Source organism: Haplochromis burtoni, unplaced genomic scaffold, assembly GCF_018398535.1.
Source record: "Haplochromis burtoni strain Fernald_Lab_line unplaced genomic scaffold, NCSU_Asbu1 Contig_71, whole genome shotgun sequence".
Classification (NCBI taxonomy): domain Eukaryota; kingdom Metazoa; phylum Chordata; class Actinopteri; order Cichliformes; family Cichlidae; genus Haplochromis; species Haplochromis burtoni.
In genome coordinates, this window is record NW_024582432.1 from 1042493 (window position 1) to 1059103 (window position 16611).

Below are 16611 nucleotides of genomic sequence, written 5' to 3' on the forward strand. Positions count from 1 at the left end.
AAGAGTTTGTGAAGCTAAATCGAAAGCATCCAGTGCCAGCAGAAACACCAAAGAAAGACTACATTTCCATCCAGAGAGAAAGGGTTGTTCAGTGTGCCCAGAATTTTTAACAGCGCGTGCGAGAGAGAGCGAGATGGGGTGGCGTGGAGCCCAGGAAACAGGGAAAGTGGTACCATTCGGGGGCCTGCCTTTAACCTCAGGGGAGGGTAGAAAGGACAGTGTGTCTTCACATTGTTGCTGTTGGTAACCATGCTTCCAGCAAAGCTCCATCATGAATATTTATGAGCATCTAATAAGTATTCATTTGTAGTTATTACACTAGTACTGGGTCAAGAGGACATTTTAAGAGTGTGAAAGTGAAATAACATTCAGTTATCAAAGTTTTGCAATGCTGGCATATCCCAGTGTATCCTTTTTCCAACTTAGCTTTTACACAATGACACGGTTTTACACTTCACTCTTAGTCCAGCTGCACAGCAGCGCCTTTGTGTTTGGTCCTCTTAGTTGACCTTTTCAGAAGATTTAGTTAATGATCCCATTCTCCCACCACGTTCAGCAGCTTGTATGTGTTTGTGTGCAGATGTTTTTTTGGAAGCTTAGGAAAGAGCCACAGTCAACAGTTGAGCACTGTTCTCCCCCAATTGGCTGTACAGTGTAACTATAGCAACAATGGAGTGACGCCATTGTGCAGACAAGTAACCTGAAAGGAAATACTCCCACCGGTGCAGAGGGAGGAGAATAGGTGGACTCGGAGAGGGAAGAGGGATTATGTTAGAGGAAACTGTAGCATGGATATAATTTAATTCTCTAATACTGTCTGCGAACGCCTCTTTATCCCTTTTGTGTTTGTCAAGATGACAGAGGGATCTGGATGATGGCGTTATCGTCCTGATTGATTCTTTTGCATCAGCACTGTCCTATTTATGGGATAGAGGTCTCCGGCATTAGAGGATCAAAACAATTGAGGCTTAGAAAATCGAAATGCCTCTGCTAAGTGCTCGTGAACTTTAGAGGACGAACGTAATACTTGAAAGTTTTGATTTAATTGACTTTTACAGAGACATTTTGGCAAAGCGGTGACCTTTACTGTCAAAGGAAGCCTTGAACAGGACTCACTGCTATGTTTCATAAGTTCAGGCCTTTCCCACACTTTTCCTGTTGTTGGCTTTTGAGCTTTTCATCTTCCTTAGAGTGGTTTCACATTAGCGTGGCCACTATATAGCAGTAAAACTACATAGTGTGTTTAGTGAATAATTCATTTCCAATGTTTCTCAGCTTGAAGAACTGTTTTCTCCAGTCACAGTGGAAGGTGAAAGTTCACCACAGAATGTTCCCAATGTGGATGTTGATCAGGACCAGGTAGAAACTATAGCCTGTGCATCCACCAGGCTAATGTAGTTCTGTGCTCTGTGTCTTAGGTGGTTTGCAGGTTTTGCACTGTGTGTGTGTTTGTGTGTTTTAATATTTGCTCATGCTAAAAACTAAAAATACTTTAAGTCCCAGTGATAATGCACGATGCTTGCCTAGCAACAGAGTGTTTTAGCAGTATCAGAAGGGGAAGTGCCTCTTTTATTAAATGAACTAGAAACAATAATTCAGGTTTAATGACATTTTAAAAGATTTGTGAAGTTGAGCTGTTTGGGGCCTGCATCCCAGATTGAGGGAAACTTAAACCTGTTTAAATGTGGAATGATTCTTTGAGGCAGAATGGACTCTGCACCAGACCTGTAACAGTGCACCACTCCTGGCATTGAGGATCCTAGAAAACTGATCAAGAAGCTGGTAATCAAGTGATCCAGTTAATTAGCAGATAACTACATGCGGCATCCACTAAACTTGGATTGATGTCCTTTATAGACTTTTAGTAATTACAGCAGCAAAAAATGCCTTGTAGCGGAATATACAGTGTAAACTGAAGACTGTCGGAGGTGAGGTCAGATAAGTAACTGAAAATCAGTCAAAAGTGACCTTTCTGATATCGGAATAATCCTGCCCATGCCCATTGACTGGAAAGCTCGAGCAGCTTGTGCCAAAATAAAAATGTGTTTTCTGTCATTGAGATACATTTTTGGTTTTTAGTAAAGATGACATCAAACAAGATGATGAGAACTGCAGGATGGAGTAGTTTCAACAACACTTGGAGCACAGTCATAATACAGAGGAAAAAAGTAGTTTGGCGTATTTACAGTAGTGAAGTATATGTACAGTGGGGGAAATAATTATCTGCTATCCTGCTGAATTTGTAAGTATGTTCACTTAAAGTAATGAACAGTCTGTTTTTCTGTTAATTTCATTTTAATGGAGAGTGAGAAAGAGAAAGAACATGAACCACAAATAAAAAACAACCAAACCCCAAAATCAAATTACACAAGTCATAAAAAGATTTGCATGTCATTAAGTGAAATAAGTATTTAATCCCAAAGCAAAACATGACAGTACTTGGTGGAGACATCCTGTTTGGCGCGCACTTTGAACAGTAAGACATTTCTTGTAGTTGGTCACCAGGTTTTCGCACATCTCCGTAACGAGTTTGGCCCACTCGTCTTTACAGAAACTCTTTAAATCTGCTGCTTGGCGACTCGAAGCTTCAGCTCCGTCCACAGATTTTTATGGCAGGATTGAGGTCTGGAAACTGGCTCGGCCACTCCATGATCTTACTCTTCTTGTTTTTTAGACTCGTTTGATGCCTTGTTCGTCTATGGTATTGTAGTATTTTAGCTTTAATTGAATAAAGGGTTTGTTTAGCATGTTGCATTCTGGGTTGGTTTTTTTTGTGTATCTGTGTGTTTAGCTGCATGGTAAAATGTTCCCATTTTAACATGGTTAATACATAATGTTCTGTTTGAATGGAGGAAATGTAGATTCTCCTTACTGATGATGTCCTAGTGGAACTACAATTGAATGACAGTCATTTTTATGTGAACTTTGCTTGGCTTTGTTATGAATGCAGTGAGGTGCACATAACCTACTTTTTTACAATTGATAAGGAGTGAATTTTAAAGTTTTAAAGACTTCCTGAGGCTCATAGTTTTATTTTTTGCTACCTCGTATCTTCTGATTGCCGTTTTCCTCCTTCACCTTAAGGATGAACTGTCCCAACTGAACTGTGGGAGTTCCAGGCCCAACACGCAAACCAACCAGGGAAGCGTCTCTAAAAACGGAACACCTGTGTCTTTACAAGATGGAGGGTCCAAATCCACCACTCCCTCGCTGGGGGGTGCCTCTAAATCAAACACCCCCACATCTAACTACAGCAATAATTCTCAGTCCACCACACCACTGTCTCCTTTTGATGGTGGTTCCACTGGCATGAGTCCCATGTCTAGTCTTGGGAGAGGGTCTGCTTCTGATGTTGCCATGGAGTCTGTGGACACCCCCTTAAAGGACCAGGAAACTTCAGATGGCCACAACAAAAACCTGGACCGGAGCAGTGGAAAGCCAGAGAGCAATAAGAACATAGCAGCGGTGCAGGAAGGACAGCAGAAGGGTCCTGAGTCTGATGCTACACCTCTTAAAGAGGATGGTCAGTGCTTCTCTTATCACAGCTTCTCTGTTGCGGTAACATGACTGCACTCCCTTGTAATTGTTCTCAGTTAAGACTGTGCTAGTATTAAATCTGTGCTGGTTATAGATGGAGCAGATAGCCTGGAGAAGTCTGAGGTGCAGGCTATCATAGAGTCCACCCCTGAGCTGGACATGGACCTCGCTGGCTGCAGAGGAACAAGGTACAGCAGTAACCTAAGAGCATAAGCAATAATTATGTTTATCAATGAATAATATGAAGTTATATGTATTCATCAGTTTATCTGTGAGCTTTTACATAACTATTAAAATATATATATACAATTACACTCATGTCCATCATATTCATTGTAACCTCGCTAATGAGCCTCACCTTATCAGTCCGCTTTATTGCTGATAAAAGTGCTAAAGTATTGCAAAATCACGCGTTCTTCTTCATGATAATAATCCTTTTCTCCCTTTCCTCTGTGTCCCACCTGTCCTTTCAGCACACCAACTAAAGGTGGCGTAGAGAATCTAGCATTCGACCGCAACACCGACTCTCTGTTTGAGGAGCTGTCGTCTGCAGGAAATGACCTCATAGGAGATGTGGATGAAGGAGCTGACCTGCTGGGTAAGAAGTCTCACTCTGTCAGGAGTAACGATGTAGCCTCAGTCTTTAATTTTACTACCATTTTTACCCTCCTCTCGTATTCTCTGAATTGTCTTTTCTTTGGCTGTCGGGCATTATCATCTATGCAGATGAGTTTTCTGGTGTGTGTCAGTGAATTTCTCTCTCTATTAACTAGCTCATCGATTTCCTCATTTGTGTGTATAATGTGTCCCCTCTGTGACGTTTCTTTCCTGGATAGGCAGAGTAAATTATAGTGCCGCTGCTGTGCTGTGAAGAGCCGTGATGTTATAAATTAGACGTGTTAAAATGAGAGCACTTAACCTACTTGCAGAGTCTCATAAAGCGCTTTCTTATTCCCCTTTGCATGACTCTCAGACTACAACTTTTTAGGTAAGACTGAGAGAGTTAGTGTGTAGGACAGACATACATGTGTAAGAACGTAAAAATACTAAACAATATAGAATAAAAAAAATAGGTGTCAGTAAGATTTTGATTGATATTTTGATTTAATATCTGTCTCTGATCATTTTCAGGTATGGGGCGAGAAGTTGAACACCTTATCCATGAGAACACCCAGCTGCTAGAGACCAAGTGAGTAATCACTGAAAAGTTTTGGAGGCGAGCTGTTCAAGCTGTGCCAGTTTAGTACACAAGTATTTTATTTCAATGGTAACCAATGCAGACTATTAAGAGCAGCAGAAATAAGTGTATCCCAGAGTGCTGCAAACCTGCCAGCTGCCACAGGGCGAGAGGCGCCTGGACAGGTGAGCCGCTGTGGTTGTCTGCAGACAGACAATCACTCACATTCAAACCTGCGGTTAATTTAGAATCACTAATGAGCCTACAACAGTGCAGTTATAATACAGTGTGAGGACTCAGTTACAGCCCACAGTTTGGACCTTTTGTACTCACAGCTTCTGACACCAGTGAGTACAGACATGTCATAAACTGACACTGTGCCTCGCTAGTTAAAGCCTGATAAGTATTTATTTATTTCTAAAGACATAAGAGGGTCTTATTTTGTCACAAGCTGTTAATAAATCTGTGGTCCAATATGTCACTGTGGGTGCACCAGGAGGCACAATGTGGCTGCAGATGAATTTATGGTCATGCAGAGAGTGTGTTCGCTGTCCGCCTGTCTGTCTGCAGTGAGTTATGGTTTGGTTACAGCTGGTCTGTGGGCTTTTCTAGCTCGTGTTATTGTTGGTCCGTGAGCCACCTGCAAAAAAGAGCGGAGTTGTAACATGCAAAGGACTGAAGTGAAACAGCAGCAGAGCAACAGCTGAAAGTGTTAAAAACAATGAAAATCGTCCTCTGCAGCCACTGTCTCTGCTTTTCATGCTTTATTTTTGGATCTTTGAGGTACGTGTTTCTCCCATTCCCGATGAACTGTGCTATTACTCCCTGCTCTACTTTGGCACCAGTTAACATTTGACAGATGCATACATGATTCATCATCTGCCTTCCAGCGGCAGTCAGGATCTCTCTCCTGCACTCTCTCCAACCGAAAAGAGTATACGGATGGACACGTATGCGGGACCATAAATTCCACTTCATTTTAAAAATGGCTGATGGGTGGAGTCATGTTTCCACCTTTAAAATAACCAGCTGGGCATTTTTTGACTCTACTTGATAGACTTTTACCACAGAGTTAAAATTGGTCAGTTTATGGATAAATGAATATAGAAATAACCAATATTGAGGAACAGAGTAATGGTGCCCCCTTGTGTTTAAAATTGATATTACAGCAGATTGTGTGTTTTTCTGCATATGTATTACTTTTCAGAAATGCTTTGAATGTGGTGAAGAATGACCTGATATCTCGTGTGGATGAGCTGTCGTGTGAGAAGGAGGTACTGCAAGGAGAGCTGAATGCTGTCACACATGCTAAGACCAAACTGGAGGAAAAAAACAAAGAATTAGAGGAAGAACTTAAAAAGTGAGTCAGCTTCAAAACACAATGTATAAATGAATTGCCCACCAGTCGAGGGTCTGCACTTTTACAGTTCTGACAGACTGAGTGTGTACTTTGTTACTCTGTCGCAGAGTTCGAGCAGAGCTGGACGAAGCCAAACAGAAGGTCAAGAATGACAATGAGGATGATGTGAGTCTTGGCGCTTGTTATTTCTGCTTGTTGCATTCGTATACAAGTCTGAGCAGCGTAGAATGTCGAGGTATTTGACTTGCTATAAGTATCGGTTATCTTTAAGTAAAGATTGGTCTCCTGCCTGCAGAGTGATGTGCCTACAGCACAGAGGAAGCGCTTCACCAGGGTGGAGATGGCCAGAGTGCTGATGGAGAGGAACCAGTACAAGGAGAGACTCATGGAGCTGCAGGAGGCCGTCAGATGGACGGAGATGATCCGGTAACATGATCATCTGAGTCCATATATAAATGTTCTTCTGCACACAGTAAAATATATGCTAAGACAGGAAGTTTGTTAGAAATTGTTAGAATTTTTTGTTTGTTTTTTTTCTTTCAGGGCTTCAAAGGAGAACCCAACTCTTCCAGAGAAAAAGAAGTCCAGCCTCTGGCAGTTGTAAGCTCAAGTGTTTTTATGTTTTTGTTGTTTTTTTAACTTGAGGACTTAAATCACGACTACCATGATTGTTGATATTTATTGCTCTTCTTCTGTATTCCATGTTTGAATGGTTTCTCCAGGATGTAGGTAAATCTGACGTGATAAACATAACTGACCATTGAAGCTGTCATCTTATAACAAACCCCTAACAGAGGAGAGGAATCCAGAGAGCAGTGCCTCTGATTTCAGTTCTCAGACCAGTCGTAGATTCTTGATTACGTTTTAAAACTGGTTGTAAAAATCAACCTCAGAAGCTTCCGAGGCTGCTGTTGTTCTCCTTTGTTAGAGTCCATAAGGATTGAGTTTGGTTTGAGGCTGGGCACTATTTGAAGCAGTTCTTTGGGACTGGAATAACTGCACTTATAAAACCGTATCTGACAAATGTGCATCTCTGCCTTTTTCCTGTGTGTCCCTCTATTCTGCCTGATGTTGTGACGTCTGTGTGCAGGAGGTGTGTTGGGAGGGTTGGTGTAGAGTGGGGAGGGAACTCAGAAATATGGGTGGAGTGTTTTGGTTGAAACAGTTAAAGATATAATAGATTTAATAGAATCTAACACCACATTTAAAAAATAAAAAATGAAAGTAGCTTTGCATGATTTACAGTTTAAAGCGATTCTTATTTATCTGGTACTGTGCCACTGTGTGTAACGAGCACTTTTAGCTCCCTTCTCCATCCATTTAAGCCAGCTTTCTCCTGATTGGCTGTCCCTTACAGACAAAGGATATAAATAGCAGTTGGAGCTGGTGTGCTCACAGTGGGCAGTTTTCCAGAGATGACCATATTAGGGTTTTCCAGTCTCTCTGACAAAAGTCCAAAAGTAGAAAAGAAAACTGTCTGAAAGGAAGAATTTAGAGCAGTGTGAGGCCTCAGCTTCAGCCTCAGAGGATTTGCTTGCACATACATTAATTATATATATCATATATACACTAAAGAAAAGCATAATTGGTCCACTTTAATTGACAGATATTTTCCTATGTTAATTAGAAAAATGGTAAAAATGTATCACTGTATGTAGATGGCTAAAAAGCTTGTTTGCTTACTGTAGAGGAGTTGTGGGAATGTGAAGTTGTTTTTGGTCAGGCCTGTTCTGCTCTGTGTTGACTAACATCCTAGTCGGTGCTCAGTATTAACCCCGCACTCCCTGCTCTCCAGCATTCTGGATTTACAGGTGCTCTGATGCTTTTCTGTTTAGAAGACAAATTAATTCCCTGGTTTGAATGAAGGCTAGCATGGCGTGTTGGCACTGGGAGAGGAACCTTTTTTATTCTTAAACCCTACCTGTGTTGCTGGAGCTACTGCTTTTGTGTCCGCCCCTCTATATGTTTGTCTGTGTGCTTTTTTTCCCCCTCCTTCCCCCCCCTTTTTCCCTTTCCACTTCCCTGCCCTTACACCTCCAGTTTCAGCCGTTTGTTCAGCTCGTCGGGCGGAGGAGCCAAGAAGCCGGCAGCGGAGGCCCCAGTAAACGTCAAGTACAACGCACCCACCTCTCAGATTCAGCCGTCCGTCAAGAAGAAGAGCAGCACCCTGCAGCAGCTGCCCAGTGACAAGAGCAAAGCCTTTGACTTCCTCAATGAGGAGTAAGTCAGAAAACACACACACTGTTAGTCGTGTTTCCTGAGATTACTTTTGGAGCACTGACCAAAGATCACAAACATCCCACTCATATTCATTGTTAATTTTTCCAAATATTTTCTTCAGTGATAAATTCTTTGATCCAAGTGTCCAAAAGTATTCAGCTTGTTTTAGCTTTGCTATTGAACTTTTACACTAGGAAATAAAAATCCCACTTCAAATGTTCCATTCATCCATGGTCTTCCACTTCAGGGTTGCCTATCCCAGCTGTCATAGGGCGAGAGGCGGGGTAGACCCTGGACAGGTCGCCAGTCTGTCGCAGGGCTAACACATAAAGACAGATGATCATTCACACTCACATTCACACCTATGGTTAATTTAGAATCACCAGTTAACCCAACCCCACTAACTGCATGTCTATGGACTGTGGGAGGAAACCCGAGTACCCGGAAAGAACCCACACGAACATGGGGAGAACATGCAAAATCCAAGAAAGGCTCCGGCCACGTGGTGCTGAACCCAGAACCTTCTTGCTGTGAAGCAGCACTGCTAACCACCGCGTCACCTTGCTGCCCTTCAACACACATTTGATAAGTTAAACATTTAGGCTGTCAAGATTTGAGCTCTGGTCAGTGCAGCCACAGAAACACATGTGAGTTGAGGAGAAGTGAGACAAGTTGAGAATGTGCAGGAAGACCCAATGGACAACAAATCAGTAATTAAATCAAGGAGTAAGTCATCAGTGTTTCAGCAGTTTCGTGTACCTCGCTCAAAATCATAGCAGCCTACCTGCACCTCAGTCTGACTGAGAAGCAGATGCCCTGATCTGTAGTCACCTTTCTTTAGTCAGCCATAAACTGCGTAGAGGAGCTGAGGCGGTAGTATAGTGGCTACTGACATGAAAGAAGGCAAATCTTCAGTTGAAGAGGAAAAAAGAAAAATAATCAATGAAAAATGTTCTTTTCTTTTATTTAGCCTTTAGTCATCTATGAGTTCAATAATTTCTCATAACTTTTCTTGTCCGCTGTCTCTGAACTTCATTCAGTGGCTGTGACCGTATGTAGCAGGGGAAGAGGAGCAAAGTTTAGCGCAGAAGAGAGATGGGGAAATGCAACATGGAGTCGAGTTAATAGCGGCTATTTTGTCCCGCAGAGCGCCAGCTGATAGTGTGGTATCCAGGCGAGAACAGAAGAGGGCTCAATACCAGCAGGTCAAAGCCCACGTCCAGAAGGAGGATGGCAGACTGCAGGCGTACGGCTGGAGCCTCCCTAAGAAGTACAAAGTAAGGAAAGGAGAATATTAATTGTACCAAAGGGAAGTTCACACTAGAACAAAGCGTTAAATGCAGTGACTGTTTGTGTGTTTGGCTTTTCAGGCTAACGGTGGTCAGGCAGAGAGCAAGATGAAGAGTCTACCTGTTCCTGTCTTCCTCAGACCGCTAGATGAGAAAGATGCTTCTATGAAGGTTTTAAAGATTTGGTTCACAACAGGAAATATGAACATTTTGAGACTTTTGTCTCAGTAGTGTGGTGTAAATTATTAGCTTATTATTCATATGTCTGACTGCTGTATCTGTGTGTCTGTGCTTCAGCTGTGGTGTGCTACCTGTGTGAATCTTTCTGGAGGTAAAACCAGAGATGGAGGTTCAATAGTCGGGGCCAGTGTGTTTTATAGTGACGTGTCAGGACCAGAGAGCCCGAAAAAGAAGGTTGGATCTCAGAGCAGTCTGGATAAGCTGGATCAAGAACTCAGGGTACATACGCACACACTTTGATGTGATCTTTGACCTAAAATGCTGATTTCCAAATTTGTATTTTTTTTATTCTTTGATTCTATTAAAGTAACTTTGTTCAAATTAATCTTTATTTGAATTCTGATGGGTCTTGCTGTTGTCTTTTGTAAACTAAAGGTTTGTTAATAAGTAATTTATTTTCCGCTTCTCTGTTTTTGTGGATCCAGGACCAGCAGAAAGAGCAGCGGCACCAGGAGGAGTTGTCGTCACTCGTGTGGATTTGCACCACCACCAAGTCTACTACTAAAGCTGTCGTCATTGATGCCAACCAGCCTGGGAACATCCTGGAGGGCTTCTTTGTTTGTAACTCTCACATCCTCTGCATCGCAAGCGTGCCAGGTCAGTTAATCAGTGTATTTGTATCCCACAGTTGGAGACGTTTTTTCTTTTATTGTCCTTTTTGTGGAGATAACTCACTTGGCATTCACTGGCCTGCAGAAAACGCACATCAGTTATAAAGAACAGCACGATTTCTCTATTAATTTTCTTCAGGTGCGAGAGAGACAGACTACCCAGCTGGAGAAGAAGTGCCTCCAAACTCTGAGGTGGGACCGGTGGGAGATGGCAACTCTTCAGCAACCAGTACCAGCTCAACAGGTGGCGACAGCGTGCTGGGAGGCATCACAGTGGTGGGCTGTGAAGCTGAGGGAGTAACAGCTGTTCCTCAGACAGCAGGAAAAGATGGAGAAGCCGGTAAGAGCTTTCGGGATCACTGCAAAGGAGTCTTCTTCTGATACATTTGCAAAAATAAAACTACTGTGCTTCTGCATGATTGGTTTCCCCAGAATCCAGACCAGCGGAAGAAGCCACAGAGGCGACAGAGACCAGTGCAGAATCTGCTGACCAACGAGAAAGCCTGCGAGAAATCTACACTGAGCACGTCTTCACAGATCCACTGGGAGCTCAGCACAAAGTAGAGACGCCAGCCAACTACTCTCAGAGGTAACATGAAGAGGCAAAGTGGTGTTGTGATCCAGTCTTGCTAATAAAAGCTTCACTTTGTTTCATCGCCATAAACAAACCACAGAGCAGCAACAATAGCTTGCTGTAAACCATTTACTGTATCGTGAGCTGCATGTAAACATTAGTGAACGATTACTGCAGTGCATCAGAGCTTCAGGTCAGGCTCTGTTTCTGCATCACTCATCGACTGTGTGCCTTTTACCTTGAAACGTGATCTATACTGAATTGTATACTGTCTGATCTGCATGTTTAATGGCTGCATATGCGGCACGCACTTTATTCCTTTGTTAATCAGCTAATGTGCAAAGAAGAACTTTGAAAGATCTTCAGCAAACTTGGAGAACTATTGCTCCGGACCCTTTGAAATCTGGCTGCTTTTTGAGAGCAAAAGGGAAAGAAATGTGGGACGATTTGAGACTTTTGCTCAGTCCTGTATCTTAATCCCCAGTGCATCGCAGTGAAGCATTTAATCCATTATTCCTTGAAAAGAAAGTTGGTAAAATCAGTCCAAGATTTTTATTTGTCTCCTTTTGATTGAAGCGGCGTGACTAATCCACTCACTTTTTAAGTTTAAGACTTACAGTGACAGACGACAAACAGGACTCATTTAGAAAACTTTGTCCTTTTGGTGATCAAGCATAACGACGATAACTGACTTTTTGCTCTTTTGAAGTACAACAAACACACACAATCAGTCCTTCTTGGACACTCGGGTCCAAACACATAAGATTAAAGTGTCCCAGTGCAGACGTCTGATGTAAACACTGTATTTACTGTGTTCCCTGACGAGCAGGGAGAGCGATCTGCTGAAGGATGGCGTGAGCTTGAACCCCAGCGCAGAGGAGCAGGACCTGATGAGAGAAGAGGCTCAGAAAATGAGCAGTGTTCTTCCCACTATGTGGCTGGGCGCACAGAATGGATAGTGAGATTTTTTTCATTTTTCTTTCACTCAGCACTTTTGTAAGTGACTGAATTTAAAAACAGAAAAAAAACCCTCTGTCTAAATCGATGCACCTGCTGTGATTCCAGTGTGTACGTGCACTCCTCCGTGGCTCAGTGGAAGAAGTGTCTTCACTCTATAAAGCTGAAGGACTCTGTGCTCGGCATAGTGTAAGTGCATTCAGACAGGTGGCAGCTGGAGTTTATTTCCTTCCTATTTGCCTGTTTAAACATGTAATTCTCGCACATTTCCTCCCACAGACACGTGAAAGGGCGTGTGCTAGTCGGCCTCTCTGATGGCACGTTAGCCATTTTCCACAGAGGTGTAGGTGAGAGAGTTGAGCTGTTGCCACTTCCTTCTTTAACGTGTGTACACAGTATCCAGGTGTCTAACTTGAGTTTATTTTGTAAGATGGACAGTGGGACCTGACAAACTACCATCTGTTAGACTTGGGGAGGCCTCACCACTCCATCCGCTGCATGACAGTAGTGCATGATAAGGTGTGGTGTGGCTTCAGGAACAAGATCTATGTGGTGCAACCTAAAGCCATGAAGATAGAGGTACAGTAACCTTGTGGTAATGATTAGCACTTCTGAAATCTTCCCTTTGCGTCATGTCTAAACTGCTAATGTCTTTGTACACTGCAGAAATCATTTGATGCCCACCCTCGTAAGGACAGTCAGGTACGTCTGCTGGCCTGGGACGGCGACGGTATCTGGGTGTCCATCAGACTCGACTCCACCCTCAGGCTGTTCCACGCTCACACCTACCAGCACCTCCAGGATGTCGACATCGAGCCCTATGTCAGCAAAATGTTGGGTCAGTTCTACAATCGTCCGTCTTGACAACAGCAGCATGTTTTGAAAATGCAGAGATAAAAGCTTTGTCTGTGTTCCAGGCACGGGCAAACTGGGCTTCTCATTTGTCAGAATCACGGCTTTGATGGTGTCGTGTAACCGTCTGTGGATCGGAACTGGCAATGGCGTTATCATCTCCATCCCTCTGACAGAGGGTGAGTCTGAGCTGGATCTGTTTAGTTCTTTTCTAACCTCTTAGTTGAGACTTTGGTTATGCTTATTTGTTCTGTATGTGTTGCTGCCTTTATGTGTGATCTCTGAATGAGCTGTTGCAGTGTAGTAATGACATTATGTTGCTTAATAGTTGATTCACTCCTGCTCTATCATTAGCAGCCAGCAAGGTTACCAAGGCAGCAGGTAACCAACCAGGAAGTGCAGTCCGTGTTTATGGTGACGACAGTGGCGACAAAGTCACAGCAGGGACGTTTGTTCCGTACTGCTCCATGGCTCACGCTCAGCTCTCTTTCCATGGTCACCGTGATGCTGTCAAGTTCTTCACAGCTGTTCCAGGTGAGCAAGCAGAAATGGACTAAACAAACTGCAGAAGCCCAAATCCTCTGCTCTAAACCACTCACAACCTGAGGGTTTAGTTTAGTTGAACAATGTGATTAATGGTGTCAAATCGTTGTTAAATAGACATGTGATGTTACGGCAGTCTTTATTTACTGCAGAGTTACATCTTCTCCAAAGCTGTTCTTGGTTAGAGGAAAGAGCAGCAGGTCAACTAATCCCCCAAAACTGGAAAATTAATAAGTAAATCTCCACTTCACAGAGTAGGATACACCCAGAACTGACCAAGGAGATTATATATCTCATCTAGCCTGCTAACAACCAGGAGGGACCAGAAACCTGATGGAAAAAGATACAATAAAATAGTTACAGAATATAGAAAAAAGCAAAATATAGGGAGTTTAATCATTAAAATCTAACAAATGAAAGTACTGTGGTATGAGATTGTAAAGATTCAATGAGGAAAAGTGAAAGGACTCTAGATCCCTCCCAAACATAAGGCAGAAGGGCCCTTACCGCGTCGCGACTGCCAGTGACGACACCTGCGGCTCTTTCTTTGAGGGGCCTCCCTTCAAGTTCAAGTTCACATTACAGACCGCAGCCAGTCTGTCAACAACGCGTTAGCACGGTTAACTCATTAACGCGTTCACTCCGTGAAGCCCCATGCACGGGCCAATCCGCGCTAACTCGCTAACGGAGATTTGCCGGGTTAATGCAGTTATGGCGTTAACGTCATTTTAACGAGATTAACGCTGACAGCACTAATTAAATGATGACAAAACAAGTGATGCCAACCTCAGCTTTCGGTCCTTGCTCGTGTTTGTTTCTTAACTCTGCATTAAAACTGAGTAGGCATAAAATCCAATGCTTTAGCACAACAACTCGGTCCTTTATTGACTAGTAATAAAGGGAAGGCAATGCTTCGTTATAGTTCCTGTCATTCTCAAACAGCTGACTAACTAGTGAGCTAAAATCTGACTGGGTGTAATTCTGGTAATTAATAAGGGCTAAATGTGAAAACTAGAAAAAAGTGGCTGAGCAGATGCGATCTGGAGTTTGTCCCTCTGTGCTTTCAGGTCACGCAGCTGCATCTGCATCGTGTGCAGGAGAAGCAGCTGGCGACAAGGCGGCAGATGCCACAACTCAGGAAGGAACTAAGTGTATGCTGGTGATGAGCGGAGGAGAAGGCTACATCGACTTCAGAATGGGTGAGTTTGTTGCATGACGTGCTTACAGACCAGGCGGTAACGGCGCAGTGGTTGTAGAGGAGAACATGACGACTTGTGTGTCTGCAGGCGATGAGGACGGAGAGATGGAGGAGGCGGAGGACGCCCCCATCAAACTTCAGCCTAAAGCCGAGCGCAGCCACCTTATCGTTTGGCAGGTGACTCAGGACTGAGCTCTCGAGGCCTGATTTGCCTTTTCTCTCAAACCACGGAGTCGTCGAGGTGGGCGAGGCTTCTCTACGAGTTTAATCAGCACTTTCTTTTCTTCCTCAGTCCTGGACAGAAAGAGTAAAAAACAAGCAAAAACTGCTCTGAGCTCCTCCTCAACGTTAACCTTGATGCATGTTGTTTTATTATTGTTTTCTTTCTTTTTCTTTTTAATTTCATGGATTTGAAATGTAATCTGTTATAATGCCTCTTTTAATATTATTTAATGTAAAGCGGTTGATGAGGACAGAATTACTTTTGATTTGTTGTATTTGACATTTCCAGGTTCCCTTCATTCAGTCCAGTTACTGTGTGCCCATGCTGGACTCGGCATATGTAAAATCGGTCAATGAAAACACAACAGAAAGTGGCCACATAATAGTGTAAAATGGAAAGCCTTCATTTGATAACTTTGCTTTTGAAAGTCTTTAGGTCAAATGCAATACACCACATATCAAGCTGGTTTGTGTCTGTTTTGTTTATCTATCCTAATAATCAATTTGCAGTAATGGTAGCCCAGTTTGTGCCTCGTGTGTTGCCGCTACATTCAGGCCACAGATCTGCACCACGCTGCAGAACCGAGCCCTGGAAAAAAGAGCCCATGTGGAAGCACCAAAGATTGTAGTTCTTCTAATGGCCACTAGAGGTGCCACAGACTTCCATGTTATTATTCCCAACTTCACCCATGAGAATAACTTCGAAGCCTGTACAGCTAATTAGTCCGTTCAACACAAACACATACAATCAGTGTTTCTTTGTTTGTTGTTTTTTTTAAATATGCAACTTATAATTCTGGACTCTGCTGAATGAGGAATGTGACCAATCGGGCTGCTGAGTTTTACATTCTCAAATTTCGAGTCACTGAAATGAACTTCTGCATCATGTTTGTGCTGCTTGTCCTTCCAATTTTATCAGACAAATAATTTCATGCTGTGAGGTACAGGCTGTTTCTGCTTTGGTTTTGGTGAAATTCTAGCATTTGATCAGTCTTACTGTAGTGTCTGTAGTTACACCTGCACAATTTATAGATGCAGCAGTTTGCAGCATTTGCAGCAGCAAATGTTGCTCTATAACAACTATAAAATGTCTCGTTTTGCACAGGTATTCATGGTCCTCTTGAAAATGTTTCCTGGCACTTCATGTAGTGCTGCTTCGTCTGTATGAATCTTGGGACATATTTTCATTTTGAGATTTTTTTTCCCCCCTCCCAGGACGTGTCTTTAGACTCTGCATGGTTGGGGTTGTTGTGTTTCCTGAAAATCTGATGCTTAGCTCTGTGACTGAACCCAGTGTTAATGAATGAGAGGCACAAACTGCAGCTCTAACGGAGTTGCAGTAGCAGCTACCATTTTAACTCACTCACAGAACATTTGATGACATAACAAGCAGAAGCTGCTGTGTCTGTATAAACCTAAAGAAAGGACTTTCTTTAGGTTTACACACCACAGACTTGTACTGAATCCAGGATGAGGTCGAGTCCTTTGGCTCTTTGATATGCGTGAGGACTGATTTAAAGGCTTTGAGTGTAACAGAGTATTAATTTTTTTCTCAACACAATGCTCTGATTGTTACCAAAGGTTAAAGAATATAAAGTTTTCCACATGCTAAAACAATAGTTGTGTCTGGTTTAAGTGATGGCACCTTTCTGCAGCATGTGAGTCTGCCTCCATGTAGATACTGTGTGAGTTTTTCTAACAGAATTCCTAATGTATAGATGAAATCTATTTTTAGACTTTGATATGTGGGAATATTTTTAGGGTATGGGAAAAGAGAATGTGCTGCTGGACCTAAAACTGAGAGGATAAAAAAGCCACACTGAGGATTATC

The 16611-nt window shown here is 42.8% G+C and overlaps 1 protein-coding gene across 3 annotated transcripts in view; it reads left to right on the forward strand.

Annotated features, from left to right (window-relative positions):
• The window catches only part of spag9b (sperm associated antigen 9b), a 37082-nt gene extending 20685 nt beyond the window's left edge, over nt 1-16397 (forward strand). For 2 of the 3 annotated variants that reach the window (XM_014334046.2, XM_014334047.2), the window contains 24 exons: nt 3085-3523; nt 3632-3725; nt 4011-4135; nt 4669-4726; nt 5922-6074; nt 6182-6239; nt 6370-6500; nt 6618-6674; nt 8115-8294; nt 9442-9571; nt 9665-9754; nt 9881-10042; nt 10249-10420; nt 10574-10774; nt 10867-11023; nt 11838-11966; nt 12074-12154; nt 12245-12312; nt 12396-12544; nt 12632-12803; nt 12883-12996; nt 13175-13351; nt 14428-14559; nt 14647-16397. In XM_014334046.2, the coding sequence (XP_014189532.1) occupies nt 3085-3523; nt 3632-3725; nt 4011-4135; nt 4669-4726; nt 5922-6074; nt 6182-6239; nt 6370-6500; nt 6618-6674; nt 8115-8294; nt 9442-9571; nt 9665-9754; nt 9881-10042; nt 10249-10420; nt 10574-10774; nt 10867-11023; nt 11838-11966; nt 12074-12154; nt 12245-12312; nt 12396-12544; nt 12632-12803; nt 12883-12996; nt 13175-13351; nt 14428-14559; nt 14647-14750 (3333 nt within the window). In that variant the 3' untranslated portion in view covers nt 14751-16397. Of the gene's footprint in view, nt 1-3084; nt 3524-3631; nt 3726-4010; nt 4136-4668; nt 4727-5921; nt 6075-6181; nt 6240-6369; nt 6501-6617; nt 6676-8112; nt 8295-9441; nt 9572-9664; nt 9755-9880; nt 10043-10248; nt 10421-10573; nt 10775-10866; nt 11024-11837; nt 11967-12073; nt 12155-12244; nt 12313-12395; nt 12545-12631; nt 12804-12882; nt 12997-13171; nt 13352-14427; nt 14560-14646 lie in introns of all 3 variants that reach the window. The other variant, XM_014334045.2, reaches the window with a different exon arrangement.
• The last annotated feature ends 214 nt before the right edge of the window (nt 16398-16611 follow it).